The sequence below is a fragment of the Nannobrachium achirus genome (assembly GCF_963921795.1).
Source record: "Nannobrachium achirus genome assembly, chromosome: 17".
Lineage (NCBI taxonomy): Eukaryota > Metazoa > Chordata > Actinopteri > Myctophiformes > Myctophidae > Nannobrachium > Nannobrachium achirus.
The window spans coordinates 60,615,087-60,633,320 of record NC_137824.1 but is presented as its reverse complement, the minus strand read 5'-3'; the positions used below and the strand labels follow the sequence as shown (position 1 = coordinate 60,633,320).

At 42.5% G+C, this 18,234-nt stretch overlaps 1 protein-coding gene across 1 annotated transcript in view; it reads right to left on the bottom strand.

Annotated features, from left to right (window-relative positions):
- The window catches only part of arap3 (ArfGAP with RhoGAP domain, ankyrin repeat and PH domain 3), a 65,479-nt gene that overhangs the window by 39,426 nt on the left and 7,819 nt on the right, over positions 1-18,234 (bottom strand). Inside the window, exons 7-16 of the mRNA XM_080746134.1 lie at positions 15,227-15,296; positions 14,819-14,939; positions 11,951-12,135; positions 11,558-11,664; positions 9,878-10,077; positions 7,337-7,422; positions 6,306-6,488; positions 3,468-3,594; positions 2,306-2,413; positions 1,756-1,912 (exon numbers count right to left, since the gene is read on the bottom strand). Of these exons, the coding sequence (XP_080602260.1) occupies positions 1,756-1,912; positions 2,306-2,413; positions 3,468-3,594; positions 6,306-6,488; positions 7,337-7,422; positions 9,878-10,077; positions 11,558-11,664; positions 11,951-12,135; positions 14,819-14,939; positions 15,227-15,296 (1,344 nt within the window). The remainder of the gene's footprint in view (positions 1-1,755; positions 1,913-2,305; positions 2,414-3,467; positions 3,595-6,305; positions 6,489-7,336; positions 7,423-9,877; positions 10,078-11,557; positions 11,665-11,950; positions 12,136-14,818; positions 14,940-15,226; positions 15,297-18,234) is intronic.

The following is an 18,234-nucleotide window of genomic DNA, read 5'->3' as shown; positions in this document are numbered from 1 at the left end:
TCAGTTAAACTCAGAAGGATTCCGTTAAACTCAGTGAAGGATTCAGTTAAACTCAGAGAAGGATTCAGTTAAACTCAGTGAAGGATTCAGTTAAACTCAGAAGGATTCAGTTAAACTCAGAGAAGGATTCAGTTAAACTCAGAAGGATTCAGTTAAACTCAGAGAAGGATTCAGTTAAACTCAGAAGGATTCAGTTAAACTCAGTGAAGGATTCAGTTAAACTCAGAGAAGGATTCAGTTAAACTCAGAAGGATTCCGTTAAACTCAGTGAAGGATTCAGTTAAACTCAGAGAAGGATTCAGTTAAACTCAGTGAAGGATTCAGTTAAACTCAGAAGGATTCAGTTAAACTCAGAGAAGGATTCAGTTAAACTCAGTGAAGGATTCAGTTAAACTCAGAAGGATTCAGTTAAACTCAGAAGGATTCAGTTAAACTCAGAGAAGGATTCAGTTAAACTCAGAAGGATTCAGTTAAAATCAGAAGGATTCAGTTAAACTCAGAAGGATTCAGTTAAACTCAGAGAAGGATTCAGTTAAACTCAGTGAAGGATTCAGTTAAACTCAGAAGGATTCAGTTAAACTCAGAAGGATTCAGTTAAACTCAGAGAAGGATTCAGTTAAACTCAGTGAAGGATTCAGTTAAACTCAGGTTAAACTCAGTGAAGGATTCAGTTAAACTCATTCTGGTCGTTGCAGAAACAATTCTGACAAAGGCAGGAAACAGGAAGTTTAGATTTATGACACACGTGTCACATCCTTCCAGCTCTGGCCAATCCTTTTACACCTGGGAAGGAAATGTGAGCATGAAGAGTCTGTTGATGTTGTTTGTGACTCAAAATGAAACCTGCCTCGGGTCACATTATAAAACCCTTTTGTGAGGGTTTGTCAGCTGTTGATAGTTGTGTGAATTACTTGCTGTAACCTCCAGTGATCTCAATGTGACTCCTATTTGCTTAAGATTCTACAACGCAGCAAGTAATTATTACAATTAAAAATAAAAATAAAATACAAGAACTGGCCACAGATGTTTCCTACTGTAAGTCTGTAGGTCATGAAATGGTTACCTGTATAAGGAACTCCATCTCTTATGATTACTCTACCTTAAATCATTTTTTGTTAATTGACTGTTCCGTGACCACTTTTAGTTTTCCTAGAGTTTTTTTTTTTCATTTTCAGTTTCTTGTGTTTGTTTGTCTTAAAGCACTCCAATAAAGAGCTGAGTTCCAGTGATGTCATGTGTATTTGTTTAGTTGTAAACCAGGAAGCAGAGGACAGTCAGGAAACTCTCTCCATGGAGGAAAACAAAAGAAAGGCAGAAAGAACAAACAGCTTGGACAAGAATGGGCAGTGGCTCAGGGGTAGAGCTGCTGTCTTAGAACAGAGAGGTTTTCCTGAAGGGTTCCCAGTTCGATCCCAGACTCCCCCAGCACCATTTACCATTTTGGTTCAGGACAAACTGGTCAATATTAGGATAAATGTCTAAACCCTGGAATGTGACTTGCTCCTCATATAAATCAGTGTGTGTGGATTTGATAAAATATTAAACCATCAAAAAGTAACAACAGCGTATGTCTAAATAACAACTAAACATCTTCTGTTTTCCATTTTCAGAAACAGCTTTGGAGATGATTTGGACTGATATTATATCTATGACACAGATCTGAAACTAAATGAAAATGAAAACATAACAGTTTGATGATATATGGACAAGGTGATTGGATGATACAGGAGAGTAGGTGATTGGCTGAGGGCTGACCTGTCGATGAATCCGTTGTTGTTGTTTGCATTGTCAGGGCGACTGACGCCCACACACAGGATGTCTCTGCTGTTGATGGACAGGCTGGGCTCTGAGCTGAGCTCCGATTCATACAGGAGAACGCTCTTATCCACCGTGCACCAGAACTTCTTAAAGTCTAGAGAGAGAGAGAGAGAACACTCTTATCCACCGTACACCAGAACTTCTTAAAGTCTGTACAACACATCCCCCCCTCCCCTCTATGACAGGCATCAAACAGGTCCACAACTTTCTTGTGGCTTTGACTCTTTCTCAACACTTTATATATAGCTATTGTTTTGTTATAACTTTAAGACTTTTGCTCTGTATGTTGTTTGTTCTTCCTCATTGTTTTTTCACTGTTCACAACAGTACTTTCTCTCTTGCTGTGCTGCCTCTGGGCAACTTCCCCCTTGGGATAATAAAGGTATCTATCTATCTATCTATCTATCTATCTATCTATCTATCTATCTGTGATCTATTTATATATCACAGCCTGCCTCCCAGCCCCCCTGAGTCCCCCAGGTCCTACCTTCTCTGGTCTTGCGGGACAGCGTTCCTTTGTGCATGGAGGTGGATTTATACAGGAAGCCTGAGTGGATCACTGGCTGCATGATCTCATCATAAACACTGGAATCTACTGGGAGAGAGGAGAGGAGAGGAGATCATCAGACACACTGGAATCTAGGAGATAAGCGACCGTCAGGTCACAGCGTGATTTTAGGGCAAAATGTGTAGGAGCAGTGTCCAAAATGTGTTTGAAAAAATCGGCCTGATGGTGGCATGGGACAGATCCATGTTGATGAGATGAGTGTCGACATACTGTGTACCGATTTGCGTGATTTTAGGGCCAAATCTGTAGGAGCAGTGTCCAAAAATGTGTTTTGCAAGAATCGGCCTGATGGTGGCGCTAGAAGAGGGTCAAGTGAGAATTGATGTGGTGGAGGTAGTGGTTTGGCAGTCAAGGAGTGTGTGTGCAAAATTTGGCATGGATCGGGGCAGCGGTTGCGGAGATATGAGAAGGGCAAAAGTGTGACATGTGACTGACGGACAGCTGGTCGAGGTTTTGATAGTAACTGCGACCTGACGGTCGCTATCAGGGTTCCCACACATTTTAACCAATGAATTTCCAAAACGTTTCCAGAATATTTAACCCAATTTCAGGGCCTATACAAAAACCATTCTCTTACTCCTACCGTATGTGCAATGCCCAGAGACAGGCAGGGTAGCAAAAATAAAGCATAGAATGATGATGTAATGAGATTGTCACAGATATTTAGGCTGCAATCACACCTGTTCTTCCAATGACCTTCCAGGACCCTTGATCAATTCCAAAACTTTTCCAGTACTGTAAAAACACAAATCTAATTTCAAAATATTTCCAGGAACTTCATGACTGTGGGAACCCTGTGTGATGTTATCTCAAGGGTGTGTGTGTGTGTGTGTGTGTGTGTGTGTGTGTGTGTGTGTGTGTGTGTGTGTGTGTGTGTGTGTGTGTGTGTGTGTGTGTGTGTGTGTGTGTGTGTGTGTACCTGTATTAGTGAGCATGTGGGGGTCCACACAGTGTGTGTGTGTGTGTGTGTACCTGTATTAGTGAGCATGTGGGGGTCCAGACAGTGTGTGTGTGTGTACCTGTAGTAGAGTGCATGTGGGGGTCCACACAGCCATTAGACCCTGACAGTGTGTGTGTGTACCTGTAGTAGTGTGCATGTGGGGGTCCACACAGCCATTAGACCCAGACAGTCGTTCAGCCTCAGCCTCCAGGAAGATCCTGGTCACCGTCCTGAGGAGAGTCTGTTCTGTCACCGCCATGCACAACACCTGTAACCATAGTAACCATATACACCTGTAACCATAGTAACCATATACACCTGTAACCATAGTAACCATATACACCTGTAACCATGGTTAGCAAACACAACACCTGCACACAGAGCGTTACCATGGTAACCAACCATGGTTAACAAACAAAACACCAGCACACAGAGCATACAGCCATCTTTCACTGCCAAAGCTAAGCTAATCGTCATCGGCAGTAAAAGAGTTAAGACACTAAAGCCCTTATCAAGCCCCTATCATAGTAGGCAACGCTGTGATAAGCTATCCACCTCAAGTCAGAAAACAAGTGGAGGCCATCATAGTCAGTCACGGTGAAGTCCTATTCACCGTGACTGACTGGTCCAGGTCGACCAATCAGTGAACGGGGTGAACGGGGTGAAGAGCCTGATAGTAAAAACAGAGAGATGTGTCGGGACTCGCGGTGGAAAGCTCTTCACCGCGAGGAATGACGTAACATTGTAGTTTTATTACTCAAAAAGATTACACCGCAGTGGATAGCTCTTCACCGCGGTACCGACTCTGATAGGGGCTTTAAAAAGACTACACCGCGGTGGATAGCTTATCACCGCGGTGCCTACTATGATAGGGGCTTTAGACTTCACTTCCTGACTACCTTATGTTCACAACACCTCATCCGACCTTGTTCCCCCCAAATTGTGCTCAAACACGTGAAAGATGCATTCTGCTATGCTGCCTCCTTTAATCAGAACCATCAAGAAGAGAGAAAGGCTTTTTGATTTTTGAGCGGTGGTAGACCGCTCCATAGCATGGCCGTGTGTGTATCCGTGTATGTATCCGTCCGTCCGTCCGTCCGTGTGTGTATGTAGCCTGAACTACCACTCAGTGACCAGAGAGGGTGATGTTGAGTCTAGTCTGAGCATCAACTGCAATACTCTCTCTCTCTCTCTCACACACACACACACACACACACACACACACACACACACACACACACACACACACACACACACCCCCCTCCCCACGACCACCGCTCAGTTCACACGGGTGTGATTTTTTTTGTGCAATTAGTTTGCGACACTGAAACTGCTACCCAAAAGTGTTTTTTTTAAGTCCAAGGTCACCATGAGCTGTGCTGAATGGTCCGTTGTCATCCATTTGATATCATCATCTTCTGTGATCTCTTATGACTCCCTCATGCAGCTTAAATCAATGCTGGCTATGTGATACAGTATACAGTGATACAGTGATACAGTATACACAGTATACAGTGATACAGTATACATACACACACTGGAGTGATAATACAAAGTACATTGTAGACATTTACCAGACGTTCTTTCTTCAGAGTGACTGAGACAGAGAGATCTGCAAATGCATCCTCCACACCCAACGGAAAACAACCAACAATGCTTGGAGGGCAGAACTAGGGCGATACCCACTCATTATCAAAGTAAATGTTATAACCACCTAAAAGAAGGCAACTCAGACACGCTTCATAACATAGCCTTCAACCACAGTGTAAACCTACAGGGATGTCCACTGAGTCAGCTGGTCCAGGGACTCTGGATGGTTCCCCTGACACATCACTGTGACATCACAGTGATGTCAGATACTCAGAGCTGGGATCTCCATATTTGGACATAAACAGGTGACATCACAGTGATGACATACTCAGAGCTGGGATCTCCAAATATGCGCATAAAATGGATTCTGTTAGGGATCTCCATATATGGGATCTCCAAATATGGGCATAAAAGGGTCAGGACAGATGTCACGCGTCCTACTGGTTATTATTATCATCCATACCTTCAGTAGTTGGTCCTGTGTGTTGTATAATGGTTATAATTATCACCCATACCTTCAGTAGTTGGTCCTGTGTGTTGTATAATGGTTATTATTATCTTCCATACCTTCAGTAGTTGGTCCTGTGTGTTGTATAATGGTTATTATTATCACCCATACCTTCAGTAGTTGGTCCTGTGTGTTGTATAATGGTTATAATTATCTTCCATACCTTCAGTAGTTGGTCCTGTGTATAATGGTTATAATTATCTTCCATACCTTCAGTAGTTGGTCCTGTGTGTTGTATAATGGTTATTATTATCACCCATACCTTCAGTAGTTGGTCCTGTGTGTTGTATAATGGTTATTATTATCTTCCATACCTTCAGTAATTGGTCCTGTGTGTTATATAATGGTTATTATTATCTTCCATACCTTCAGTAGTTGGTCCTGTGTGTTGTATAATGGTTATTATTATCTTCCATACCTTCAGTAGTTGGTCCTGTGTGTTATATAATGGTTATTATTATCATCCATACCTTCAGTAGTTGGTCCTGTGTGTTGTATAATGGTTATAATTATCATCCATACCTTCAGTAGTTGGTCCTGTGTATAATGGTTATAATTATCTTCCATACCTTCAGTAGTTGGTCCTGTGTGTTGTATAATGGTTATAATTATCATCCATACCTTCAGTAGTTGGTCCTGTGTGTTGTATAATGGTTATTATTATCTTCCATACCTTCAGTAGTTGGTCCTGTGTGTTATATAATGGTTATTATTATCATCCATACCTTCAGTAGTTGGTCCTGTGTGTTGTATAATGGTTATTATTATCATCCATACCTTCAGTAGTTGGTCCTGTGTGTTATATAATGGTTATTATTATCTTCCATACCTTCAGTAGTTGGTCCTGTGTGTTGTATAATGGTTATAATTATCACCCATACCTTCAGTAGTTGGTCCTGTGTGTTGAACCCAGGATGAGGTTGTCTGTATCTTCCCTCTCTGTACTTCAGGTGAATGAACTCCCTCCGCTGGTCAGGTGTGGCATTGCAGTCCAGCTCCTCACAGGCAGGCAGTCTGGCGGCCCAGAAGTCATTGGCCCGGTCGTTGCCCACCGTGATGAACAACTATACGCACACACACACACACACACACACGCACACGCACACGCACACATACACGCACACGCACACACGCACGCACGCACGCACGCACGCACGCACACACACACACACACACACACACACACACACACACGCACACACACGCACACGCACGCAAAAACACACGCACACGCGCACGCACGCACGCACACGCACGCACACACACACACACACACACACACACACACACACACACACACACACACACACACACACGCGCGCGCACGCACAGGTTAGACATGGCTTTTCATGGTTGTGCTTTTAAGACTTAAAGGTAGTAGCCTAGTTCACTTATTTTCTTATTTTAATGACTTTTTTTCTATTGATTACTCACACCATGGAGACTTGAGTTCAATAATATATATATATATATTTTTGTATTTGTTGCATTCCTAACACACACACACAAAAAAAATTTAAATAGTAAATTTACCCCCATTGATTCCAGATGGGGACCTGGGTACATTTATTATAATCAAATTATTGTCTTGGGAGTGTGACAAATACCAAAAGATATTATTCAACTCAAGTCTCCATGGCATGAGTAATCAATAGAAAAAAAGTCATTTTGGGAGTGAACTATCCTAGGGTTATACTGTAGTTACACCAATACTACATACTGTAGTAGTGGATTAGGATATTGTAATAACATCATAAACTAACAAGCTATCATATACAACGTATATCTTAGCTAAATGCAAGGAATCCATTCCCCATGAAGCCGGTCCATTTGACATATGGTCCATGCCGCAAAAAACCTGGCCAGGTGACCATGTGACCATGGTCATGTGACCATGGTCATGTGAGCTCACCTGTACGATCTGGTTGCTCCAGACGCTGGTGTCCAGTTTGAGACTCTGAACCTTTGAGACCATCGTTCCTAGACCTCTGTGTTGACCTGGAGAGAGAGCGCACGCGCACACACACACACACACACACACACACACACACACACACACACACACACACACACACACACACACACACACACACACACACACACACACACACACACACACACACACACACACACACACACACACACACACACACCATCTTTATTAGCGTTCACATTTGACACAGTTTATATGGACATTACAGAGGCTTCAATCTGCAGACCTCACAACTAGTTTATATGGACATTACAGAGGCCTCCCAATATGAACACATGCAGTTAAAATGTGTAACCAAGCTGTATGATAGAATCCTTAACACGTTGGTACTTTAGCACCTTGGTAAGGAACACATGCAAGCACACAAACACATGCACGCGCACACACAGTGCAGTGTAAGCAGCAGATTGGTGTGGTAGGTCATGTCTGTACAGGCCTCCTCCGGTGCCCAAGGCACACCAGGAGGGCAGGGCAACAACATCCCAACACATCTGTACTCCAAGCAGAACAACCTGTTGGATAATGAACTGTCTGCTTTGTCTTGATATTCATAAAACTTGGCTAAAACAGGGTTGAAAGTAAAGTTTTTTTTTACGGTATAATAGTTGCCTATAATGTATGTGGTAATGCGGGGGTCTTCAACATTTTCAGGCCAAGGACCCCTTAGTTGAGAGAGAGATGAAGCAGGGACCCCCACATCCTTTTCATAGATTCCATATAGTTTAATCTTTTGACAGCACAATCGTCAGTGTATTTTGGATTCATGTCAATTTGTGTTTTCAGATATTTAACCACTTGAACCGTCAGTACTTAATAAACTTGACCTTTCACTCTGTACTTAGTCTGCTCTTTTTTCCCCTCTACACCAAACCTCTTTGCCGAAGCGCGAGGCGTTGTGAGCTTGTAGATCGGCTATTTTTGGCTACAATTCTCAGAATATGATCACTATAGGGTTCAAGTTGTTAATATACCCCCTGTTGAAGACCCCTGTGGTAATGAGTATCGAGTATATTCAACTGGCGGCCTGCGGGCCAAATCCGGCCCCAGTGGTGCTTTCTTGTGGCCCCTGGAACACATTCTACAGTATATTCCAATGTGAAAACAGGGTACCCTGGGACGCCTGCTGGCCACTTAGGCATAAAAGACCAAAAAACAAATCTTAAAAGAATTATAATAATAAGAGTGCCCCTTAGCCTAGCGGTCCAGATGCATACTGCATACAGCTCCAATGCCTGACAGCGTGTCGTGGGTTCGACAACCTTTGCTTCATGTCTTAAACTACTTTTCAAAAGTAAAAGTACAAGCATCAAAAGACCTCATGGTACAAAGAAACAAAACAGCCAGAAATGTTGTCTACTTCTCACTACTTAGTTTTCAACTAGTTCAGTAGTTGTTCCCCCCCAACATGTACAGAAAGAAAAGAGCACAACAGTAGATTATGCACATCCAGTTTTGAGCGGCTGCTGTCCTTTACACCAACAGCTGAGTCTGAGTGCATTTCATCCTTCATTATGCAAGAATTCTCCTTCTGCATCTGTTAGCTTTGGAGTGGATTTTGTTTTCATTCATTATCAATAATATCCTGGGCTGATCCATTTTTATGGGTCATTCTAAACTGATGGTTCTTGAAACACATCATAAAAAAGTTAAAAAAAAAACTTTCTTACACACAAACATGTAAACACTTTCACTGTGTCAGCCTGACTCCACCACTCTTATCACTAAGATGCACTGAAATGTCAACGTCCTATTTTCTAAAAGCTTGTGCATTATAAAGAACTGCACACGGCTAGAAGAACAGTCTCTGTACCTGCACAGTTCTTACAGATGACCACACACAGGTTGATGGTTAAGGTTAAGGTTAGGTTTAGGTTTAGGTTTAGGGCTCTAACCTGCACAGTTCTTACAGATGACCACACACAGGTTGATGGTTAAGGTTAAGGTTAGGTTTAGGTTTAGGTTTAGGGCTCTAACCTGCACAGTTCTTACAGATGACCACACACAGGTTGATGGTTAAGGTTAAGGTTAGGTTTAGGTTTAGGTTTAGGGCTCTAACCTGCACAGTTCTTACAGATGACCACACACAGGTTGATGGTTAAGGTTAAGGTTAGGTTTAGGTTTAGGTTTAGTGTCCTAACCTGCACAGTTCTTACAGATGACCACACACAGGTTGATGGTTAAGGTTAAGGTTAGGTTTAGGTTTAGGTTCAGGTTCTAACCTGCACAGTTCTTACAGATGACCACACACAGGTTGATGGTTAAGGTTAAGGTTAGGTTTAGGTTTAGGTTCAGGTTCTAACCTGCACAGTTCTTACAGATGACCACACACAGCTAGAAGGACAGTGGGTTAGGTTTAGGGTTAAGGTTAGGTTTAGGTTTAGTGCTCTAACCTGCACAGTTCTTACAGATGACCACACACAGGTTGATGGTTAGGTTTAGGTTTAGGTTTAGGGCTCTGACCTGCACAGTTCTTACAGATGACCACACACAGGTTGATGGAGGCCCAGTCAGGGTTGATGGCCCTGCAGTCTGCACACATCCTGTTGGACAGGTTGGACCAGATCTTCTCTGCCACCTCGTAGTCTGACAGCGTCTCCGCGATGGACTCCTGCATAGCCTCCATCCAGTCCCGCTTCTCCCGCTCCGCCTCCGCCGTGAAGCTGGACACACCCAGGACAATGATTGGTCAATTTAACACCCAGGACAATGATTGGTCAATTTAACACCCAGGAGAATGATTGGTCAATTTAACACCCAGGAGAACGATTGGTCAATTTAACACCCAGGAGAATGATTGGTCAATTTAACACACAGGAGAGGTCAATTTAACACCCAGGACAACGATTGGTCAATTTAACACCCAGGAGAATGATTGGTCAATTTAACACCCAGGAGAGGTCAATTTAACACCCAGGAGAATGATTGGTCAATTTAACACCCAGGAGAGGTCAATTTAACACCCAGGACAACGATTGGTCAATTTAACACCCAGGACAACGATTGGTCAATTTAACACCCAGGACAATGATTGGTCAATTTAACACCCAGGACAACGATTGGTCAATTTAACACCCAGGACAACGATTGGTTAATTTAACACCCAGGAGAAAGATTGGTCAATTTAACACACAGGAGAATGATTAGTCAATTTAACACACAGGAGAACGATTGGTCAATTTAACACCCAGGAGAATGATTGGTCAATTTAACACCCAGGAGAATGATTGGTCAATTTAACACACAGGAGAACGATTGGTCAATTTAACACCCAGGACAATGATTGGTCAATTTAACACCCAGGAGAACACTTTGGTCAATTTAACACCCAGGAAAATGATTGGTCAATTTAACACCCAGAAGAACACTTTGGTCAATTTAACACCCAGGAGAATGATTGGTCAATTTAACACCCAGGAAAATGATTGGTCAATTTAACACCCAGAAGAACACTTTGGTCAATTTAACACCCAGGAGAATGATTGGTCAATTTAACACCCAGCAGAACGATTGGTCAATTTAACACCCAGCAGAACGATTGGTCAATTTAACACCCAGGAGAATGATTTGGTCAATTTAACATTTAGGCATTTAGCAGACGCTCTTAATCCAGAGCGATCACACAAAGACATTTTTCCTCGACTTTACGGTTCCTTGGCTTCAGAATGTCAATCACACAAAATGCACAAAATTACACATAATTAACACATAAGAATCAATTAAAATCAAATCACAGTGCAAAAACTAGATAGTATAACTACCCTCCAAACTCCAAACCTAGCTGACAGCCTGTGGAAATGGAAAGGGTTTTAGTGAGTGGAAGCACCATAACCTGGTTTAGAGTTCATTCTGGGTTTAGTGAGGAGACCTTTGTCTGATGTTCTAAGGACAAGCAAGTCAGGAACATACTGTAGGTACAGTAGGAGCTTAGATTTAAAAACAATAAGTATTATTTGTTTCAGTGGGGGAGCAGTGAAGAGAAGATCAAACAGGAGTAATAGAAGTTGCAGAATGTCTGGAAAGATGTACAGTATGATCATATCAGATGTACAGTATTTGTTTAGTAGTTATGAGGTGTATAATGAGGTGTATAACGAGGTGTTTAACGAGGTGTATAACGTGGTGTTTAACGAGGTGTTTAACCTGAAGGTTTTGTAAGGAGTTATCAGGTCAAAGCTCCTGTGTTTTCCATCTCTAATCGTCGCTCCTCTGGCTTCGATCAATGTGATGCCGATCCCTGTACGAAAACACTGCACACGCACGCACACACACACGCACGCACGCACGCACGCACGCACGCACACACGCACGCACGCACGCACACACACATAGAGAACATGCAGTCAGTCACGTTATATGAATCCTTTTGCTAAGCATAGAAAAAAAAACATATTTTTACATCACCAGTGTACAGTGTTAAGGTAGTATTGTACCTGTTCACTCTTATAAATCCAGATGTGTTCAGTGTTAAGGTAGTATTGTACAGTGTTAAGGTAGTATTGTACAGATGTGTTCAGTATTAAGGTAGTATTGTACCTGTTCACTCTTATAGATCCAGATGTGTTCAGTATTGATGGCGGTGTAGACTTTGTTCTTGGTTCCTTTCAGCTCCAGAGCTCCGTGTTTCTGACAGTGAGGACCAGGACCGAACCGAGGACGCCCAAACACCAGCTGGTCCCTGACCCTCTCCTGTAGGGTGACCACCCACTGCTGTCTCACTGCTGAGAGGGAGACAGGCTGTTACTAAACCTAACACCTCCCACTGCTGTCTCACTGCTGAGAGAGAGACAGGTTGTTACTAACACTAACCTGTCTCACTGCAGAGAGAGAGAGACAGGCTGTTACTAACCCACTGCTGTCTCACTGCTGAGAGAGAGACAGGCTGTCACTAAACCTAACACCTCCCACTGCTGTCTCACTGCTGAGAGAGAGACAGGCTGTTACTAACCCTAACCTGTCTCACTGCTGTCTCACTGCTGAGAGAGAGACAGGCTGTCACTAAACCTAACACCTCCCACTGCTGTCTCACTGCTGAGAGAGAGACAGGCTGTTACTAAACCTAACCTGTCTCACTGCTGTCTCACTGCTGAGAGAGAGACAGACAGACATGCTGTTACTAAACCTAACACCTCCCACTGCTGTCTCACTGCTGAGAGAGAGACAGGCTGTCACTAACCCTAACCTGTCTCACTGCTGTCTCACTGCTGAGAGAGAGACAGGCTGTCACTAACCCTAACCTGTCTCACTGCTGTCTCACTGCTGAGAGAGAGACAGGACAACTACACTGTCTCACTGCTGAGAGAGAGACAGGCTGTTACTAACCCTAACCTGTCTCACTGCTGAGAGAGAGAGACAGGCTGTCACTAACCCTAACCTGTCTCACTGCTGAGAGAGAGAGAGACAGGCTGTCACTAACCCTAACCTGTCTCACTGCTAAGAGAGAGAGACAGGCTGTCACTAACCCTAACCCACTGCTGTCTCACTGCTGAGAGAGAGACAGACTGTTACTAACCCACTGCTGTCTCACTGCTGAGAGAGAGACAGGCTGTTACTAACCCACTGCTGTCTCACTGCTGAGAGACAGACATGCTGTTACTAACCCACTGCTGTCTCACTGCTGAGAGAGAGAGACAGGCTGTTACTAACCCCACCCACTGCTGTCTCACTGCTGAGAGAGAGACAGGCTGTTACTAACCCACTGCTGTCTCACTGCTGAGAGAGAGACAGGCTGTTAGTAACCCTAACCCACTGCTGTCTCACTGCTGAGAGAGAGACAGGCTGTCACTAACCCTAACCCACTGCTGTCTCACTGCTGAGAGAGAGACTGGCTGTTACTAACCCACTGCTGTCTCACTGCTGAGAGAGAGAGACAGGCTGTTACTAACCCTAACCCACTGCTGTCTCACTGCTGAGAGAGAGAGAGAGAGAGAGAGAGAGAGAGAGAGAGAGAGAGAGAGAGAGAGAGAGAGAGAGAGAGAGAGAGACAGACAGACAGACAGACAGACAGACAGACAGACAGACAGACAGACAGACAGACAGACAGACAGACAGACAGACAGACAGACAGACAGGACAACTACACTGTCTCACTGCTGAGAGAGAGACAGGACAACTACACTGTCTCACTGCTGAGAGAGAACATAAGCAGGAGTCCCTCAGTCAGCTGGTCCTGAGACTGCCTGACCTCCACCAACCCTCCTATGACCCAAACAATCTCCACTAACCAAATGATCAAAATGCAACAAGAAAATTATGTCACCTTAAATACAACAAAAACCCAAAGCACATTAGAATGCTATTTGGCCCTAAACTGAGAATAATGTACACAGTTGCAGACTATCTGTCCACTGTTACTGATCCCAAACTGAGGAAGACTTTGAATATGTACAGACTCAGTGACCAAACAGGCAGACACAAACAGAGCTGGCAGCCTGGAGAAGACAGACTGTGTTCACTCTGTTCTCAAGGAGAGGTGGAGACAGAACTACACTTCCTGTTACACTGTGACAAATATAAAGACATAAGAGCTTCATTCTACCCTAGAAATAAAGACAAATATAAAGAATTTGATTCCACCATTAATAAGTCGTCACTTCAATATGTCTGAATGCACCTTTTTGGCTGTACAATATGTGAGGAGTTGTCATCAACCAAGTACATCTGGATAAAATGCTGCATATTACTGTTATCTCTCCCATCGACACTATACCACAGGAAGAAAATACCCAGAAAAAAATCTGCTTTAAGTAGGATGTGAGGGGTCTAACTAGGGGTTTGTCATGATTCTGAATCCCATTGCAAGCATTTGTTTTGCACAAAAAACTTTCCTTGGGCTAAAACTGGCCCCCACAAAACTGTGAAAAGTGACGACTCATCACTAAAACATTGTTTTGTGGGGCCGATTTTAGCTCAAGGAAAGTTCTTTGTGCAAAACAAATGCTGTGCAAAATTTTGCGCTTTTAGACTGATTGACGCGAAACATCGCTAATTCCCCGGACTATGAACCGTTTCAACCTGTCATATAATGGGTTCAGGAATATGAAAGAAGAGGTTGTTTTACAATCACTTGTTTTTCCATGTGTTCACTACCTAATGGCATTGAGGCATCTGAACAGCGTATCGTTTCTGGCTTGGTAGCATGGCGAGATTTGGTTGTCAAACTGGCAATCATTGACAGTCTCGCGATACTTTGACAACAAAGTGTGATATGTCTCCTTTTATTTTCCTGGACCGAGTATTTTACAATAAATAGTGATTATTCATAAGCTGGTCCATCTGGCCCTCATATAGGATTTTCTATAGTCTAATCAGAACTAATGCCAATAGACTGGGAGGCTCAGTAGAATCACTTTATTATTCAATAATAATATTAGTAGTAGTCTAAGACTGTGCACTTGTGTTTACCTTCATTGTCAGTGCGGAACACAAAGATCCTGTGCGTGGTTACGATCTCAAACTTGTTGTCTTTAGCGGGGCGGGCCATCTGGATGGCAGCCAATGGGATCACTCCTTTAGGATAGATATCCTGGTAGAGAAGACAGGACAGACAGACAGACAGACAGACAGACAGACAGACAGACAGACAGACAGACAGACAGACAGACAGACAGACAGACAGACAGACAGATAAAACAATATTTTCAGTGAATCAATCTCTTAAACCTTTGCCAACAAACCATGGCCAATGTTTTTGTACACTAGGATTCATGCTATTTATTACTCTAGTGCACGTCCAGGTCAGTGTGGATAAGGGCTGCTAAATGCAGAAATAGTAAATCGGGTTCGGTTTTGGATATTTCAATATTTCAGTACCTTTTCACTGCCAAAGTACATGAGGTTTTTGCCATCAAACTTCACGTAGCGTTTCTGGAAAACATAGTTCCTGAAATACAAACACAAACATCACAGATTAAAACATAGTTCCTGAAATACAAACACAAACATTACAGATGAGGAATGTAAACACATCACATTATCATATTAAAGGACAACTTTTATATGATTCATATTATTCTAGATTGTAATTAGAGAAAATAAAAGATGAGTTTTCAAATGTTTTCATTTACAGCTTTCTATCATTTTAGTGATTTTAATGATTTTGATTTCAGTGGTTGGGGGCATGCGTACATTCCGTACAAGTGGATAAATATGTATTTTTAGACACAATAAGCCCATTCCCAAGATGCACCGCAATCTTTCATGGGCAGATGTGACTAATGGGTGCTAATAGTGTTACTGTAAAAAGCAATAAATAAATTGCTTTCTAAAAACAAAGTTGACTTTTTTTCTATTGATTACTCAGACTACTGAGACTTGAATTCAATAATAATGTATTTGTAGGGTTTTGTTGTTGCATTCCTAAGACTAAAGGTTTATTACAATAAATGTGTTATAATCACATTTTCTCAAGTCTCAAGTCTCCATAGCCTGAGTAATCAATAGAAAAAAGTCATTTTGGGGGTGAACTACTCCTTTAACCCATTTAGGCCTGGGATTATTGAATGCTTTAACTATTGAAAAATAGCAGATATACAAGCTCACAGTGCGGCACGAGCTTGTAGATCTGCTATCTTTGAAAAAGTTGTGAAAATGTGTGCAAATAATATTTGCATATATGTATTTTTAAAGCGAAAATTTGTAACTCAAATTTTGCTTCTGGGGGGTCCCTGGAACTAGATATTTTGAGATGGGGGTCTGTGGCCTTCACGAAAATGGTTGAGAACCACTGACATAGTAGTGTCTCAAGAACAGACTGAGTTCCAGTTAAAAGGAAGTGAAAGGGACCTTTTCTTTGACGATGGCTGGCCAGATTGCTGACATAGAAACATAGGTTTTTAAAAAAAAACATTAGAAGGATTCAAAAGACACTTATAGAATCGGGTCAAAATTCAAATTTTCACGATTTTTCAAAAAGAGCAAATCTACAAGCTCAAAGCTCGCAGCTTGTATATCTGCTGTTTTTCAATAGTTAACGCATAAAATAATGATACACAATACTGTGTAACCTTTAGCACATGAACACAGGAGGAAGAGGAAGATGAAGAGGATGAACAGACCTCTCAGAGGAAGAGGAGGACAGAGAGATGAAGAGGAGACTCCACAAGCAGGAGAGACAGGAGGGAGGAGGAGAGGAGAGGAGGAGGTGAAGATTCACCCCATCAACCACTCTATGTCTCCTAGAGAGGAGAGGAGAGGAGAGGAGAGGAGAGGAGAGGAGAGGAGAGGAGAGGAGAGGAGAGGAGAGGAGAGAGTATTAGTTTGTACACAAAGGGAAAGGAATTGTGTATGTACTAGAATTTCGGCCGCCTTCGGCGGCCTCATCCTAGTGTTACACGCACAGCTGCTCCAAGCCATGTTGCCCACAAAAAGCACTGTTTCTTCATGTATTTTGAGTGTGTGTGTGTGTGTGTGTGTGTGTGTGTGTGTGTGCGTGCGTGTGTGTGTGTGTGTGTGTGTGTGTGTGTGTGTGTCATTAATTAACAGTATTTATTATTATTATTATTATTATTATTGGCTAAAAGTAAGCCTACTGAAATTGATTTGATGACTGAAGCAATAAGAGTTATGTTTAATAATAAGCACTAATGACTTAAACGTGACTATCTCTTTATAAAAGAGAGAGAGAGAACACTATGACTTACACCTTTCAACAAAGAAAACACTCAAATGCATGACACTGCAATAGCGATTTGCATATAAAAGAGGACATTAATGTGTATTTGCAGACAGAAACATTCCCACTCTGCCTCTCATTTGGGGGGGGGGGGGAGAGAATTTAATGAGACCTCTATTCACACCTTTCAACAAATAAAACAATGAAATAGCGATTTGGACATGGGCCGTTGACACAGTTGATGTATCACGTTGGAGCGAATTATTAGATTTTATTATTGGGAAATGTACCTTATGTCACAATAATCTGACTCTAGTCTGTTCCTTTCAAATATTTAAGGGCAAAAATTACCTCATGACAATGTTGCTGCTATTGAATTGGCTTGTAAAACCTCTGTCAGGGACTTAAAATGTTACATTATACATTTCTGTTGCTTTAGTGTACTTTGTGAAACTATCAGAGGAGACTATTAATGACCTTTAACAGGCTTCACCTGTGGACATTCATTAATCCAGCGTGTGGACAATTAAGTGAACAGACTTTTTCTTTTCAGCAACAGAGAAACTGGAGCAGATTTTCCTTTTAAACTGGCTAAAATAAAGGGACTAATGGCCTTTTCTGTAGCTTGCAAAAGCTTTTGCAATTTTGCAATTCTGTTGCATTCTGTTAAATTAAAGTGAAAGTCAACTCCTTCTGCATGGACCGTCTGGACTGGAGGCAGGAAAGCATGGTGACACGATGCTTTTTTTTTTCTTTTCTTCTTCTTTGAGACGACATTGACACAGGATTATGGAATATATCCTTACATTGCAAAGGTAGGCTAATCAGCACCATCTGTATACTGTTGGCTGCCACTAAAGTAGGCTGGCTGCTACTTGCTAATTTTTAGTACAAGTTGCAGTCCTGCTCTGGTGGTCCCAGAGCATCATGCATGCTGAGCAGTGCTGAGAATTTATGTCAGTGGCCGCTGGTTACTGATGCGGCGGCCAATTGACCGGCCCATGAAAACACACACACACACTCACGGCTCAGATGAGCGGGCGCACATAAATACACAGACACACTTCACGAAACAGAGAGCCACTGCACGGCGCGGCCGATCCAAGGCTTTCAAGACGCAGAAGTATGGTCGCTTGATGGTATTTTTGAGGGAGTCATCGATCCAAACATGCACGTTCCTCGTAAATGTCTGTGCGTGCGCGGCGCG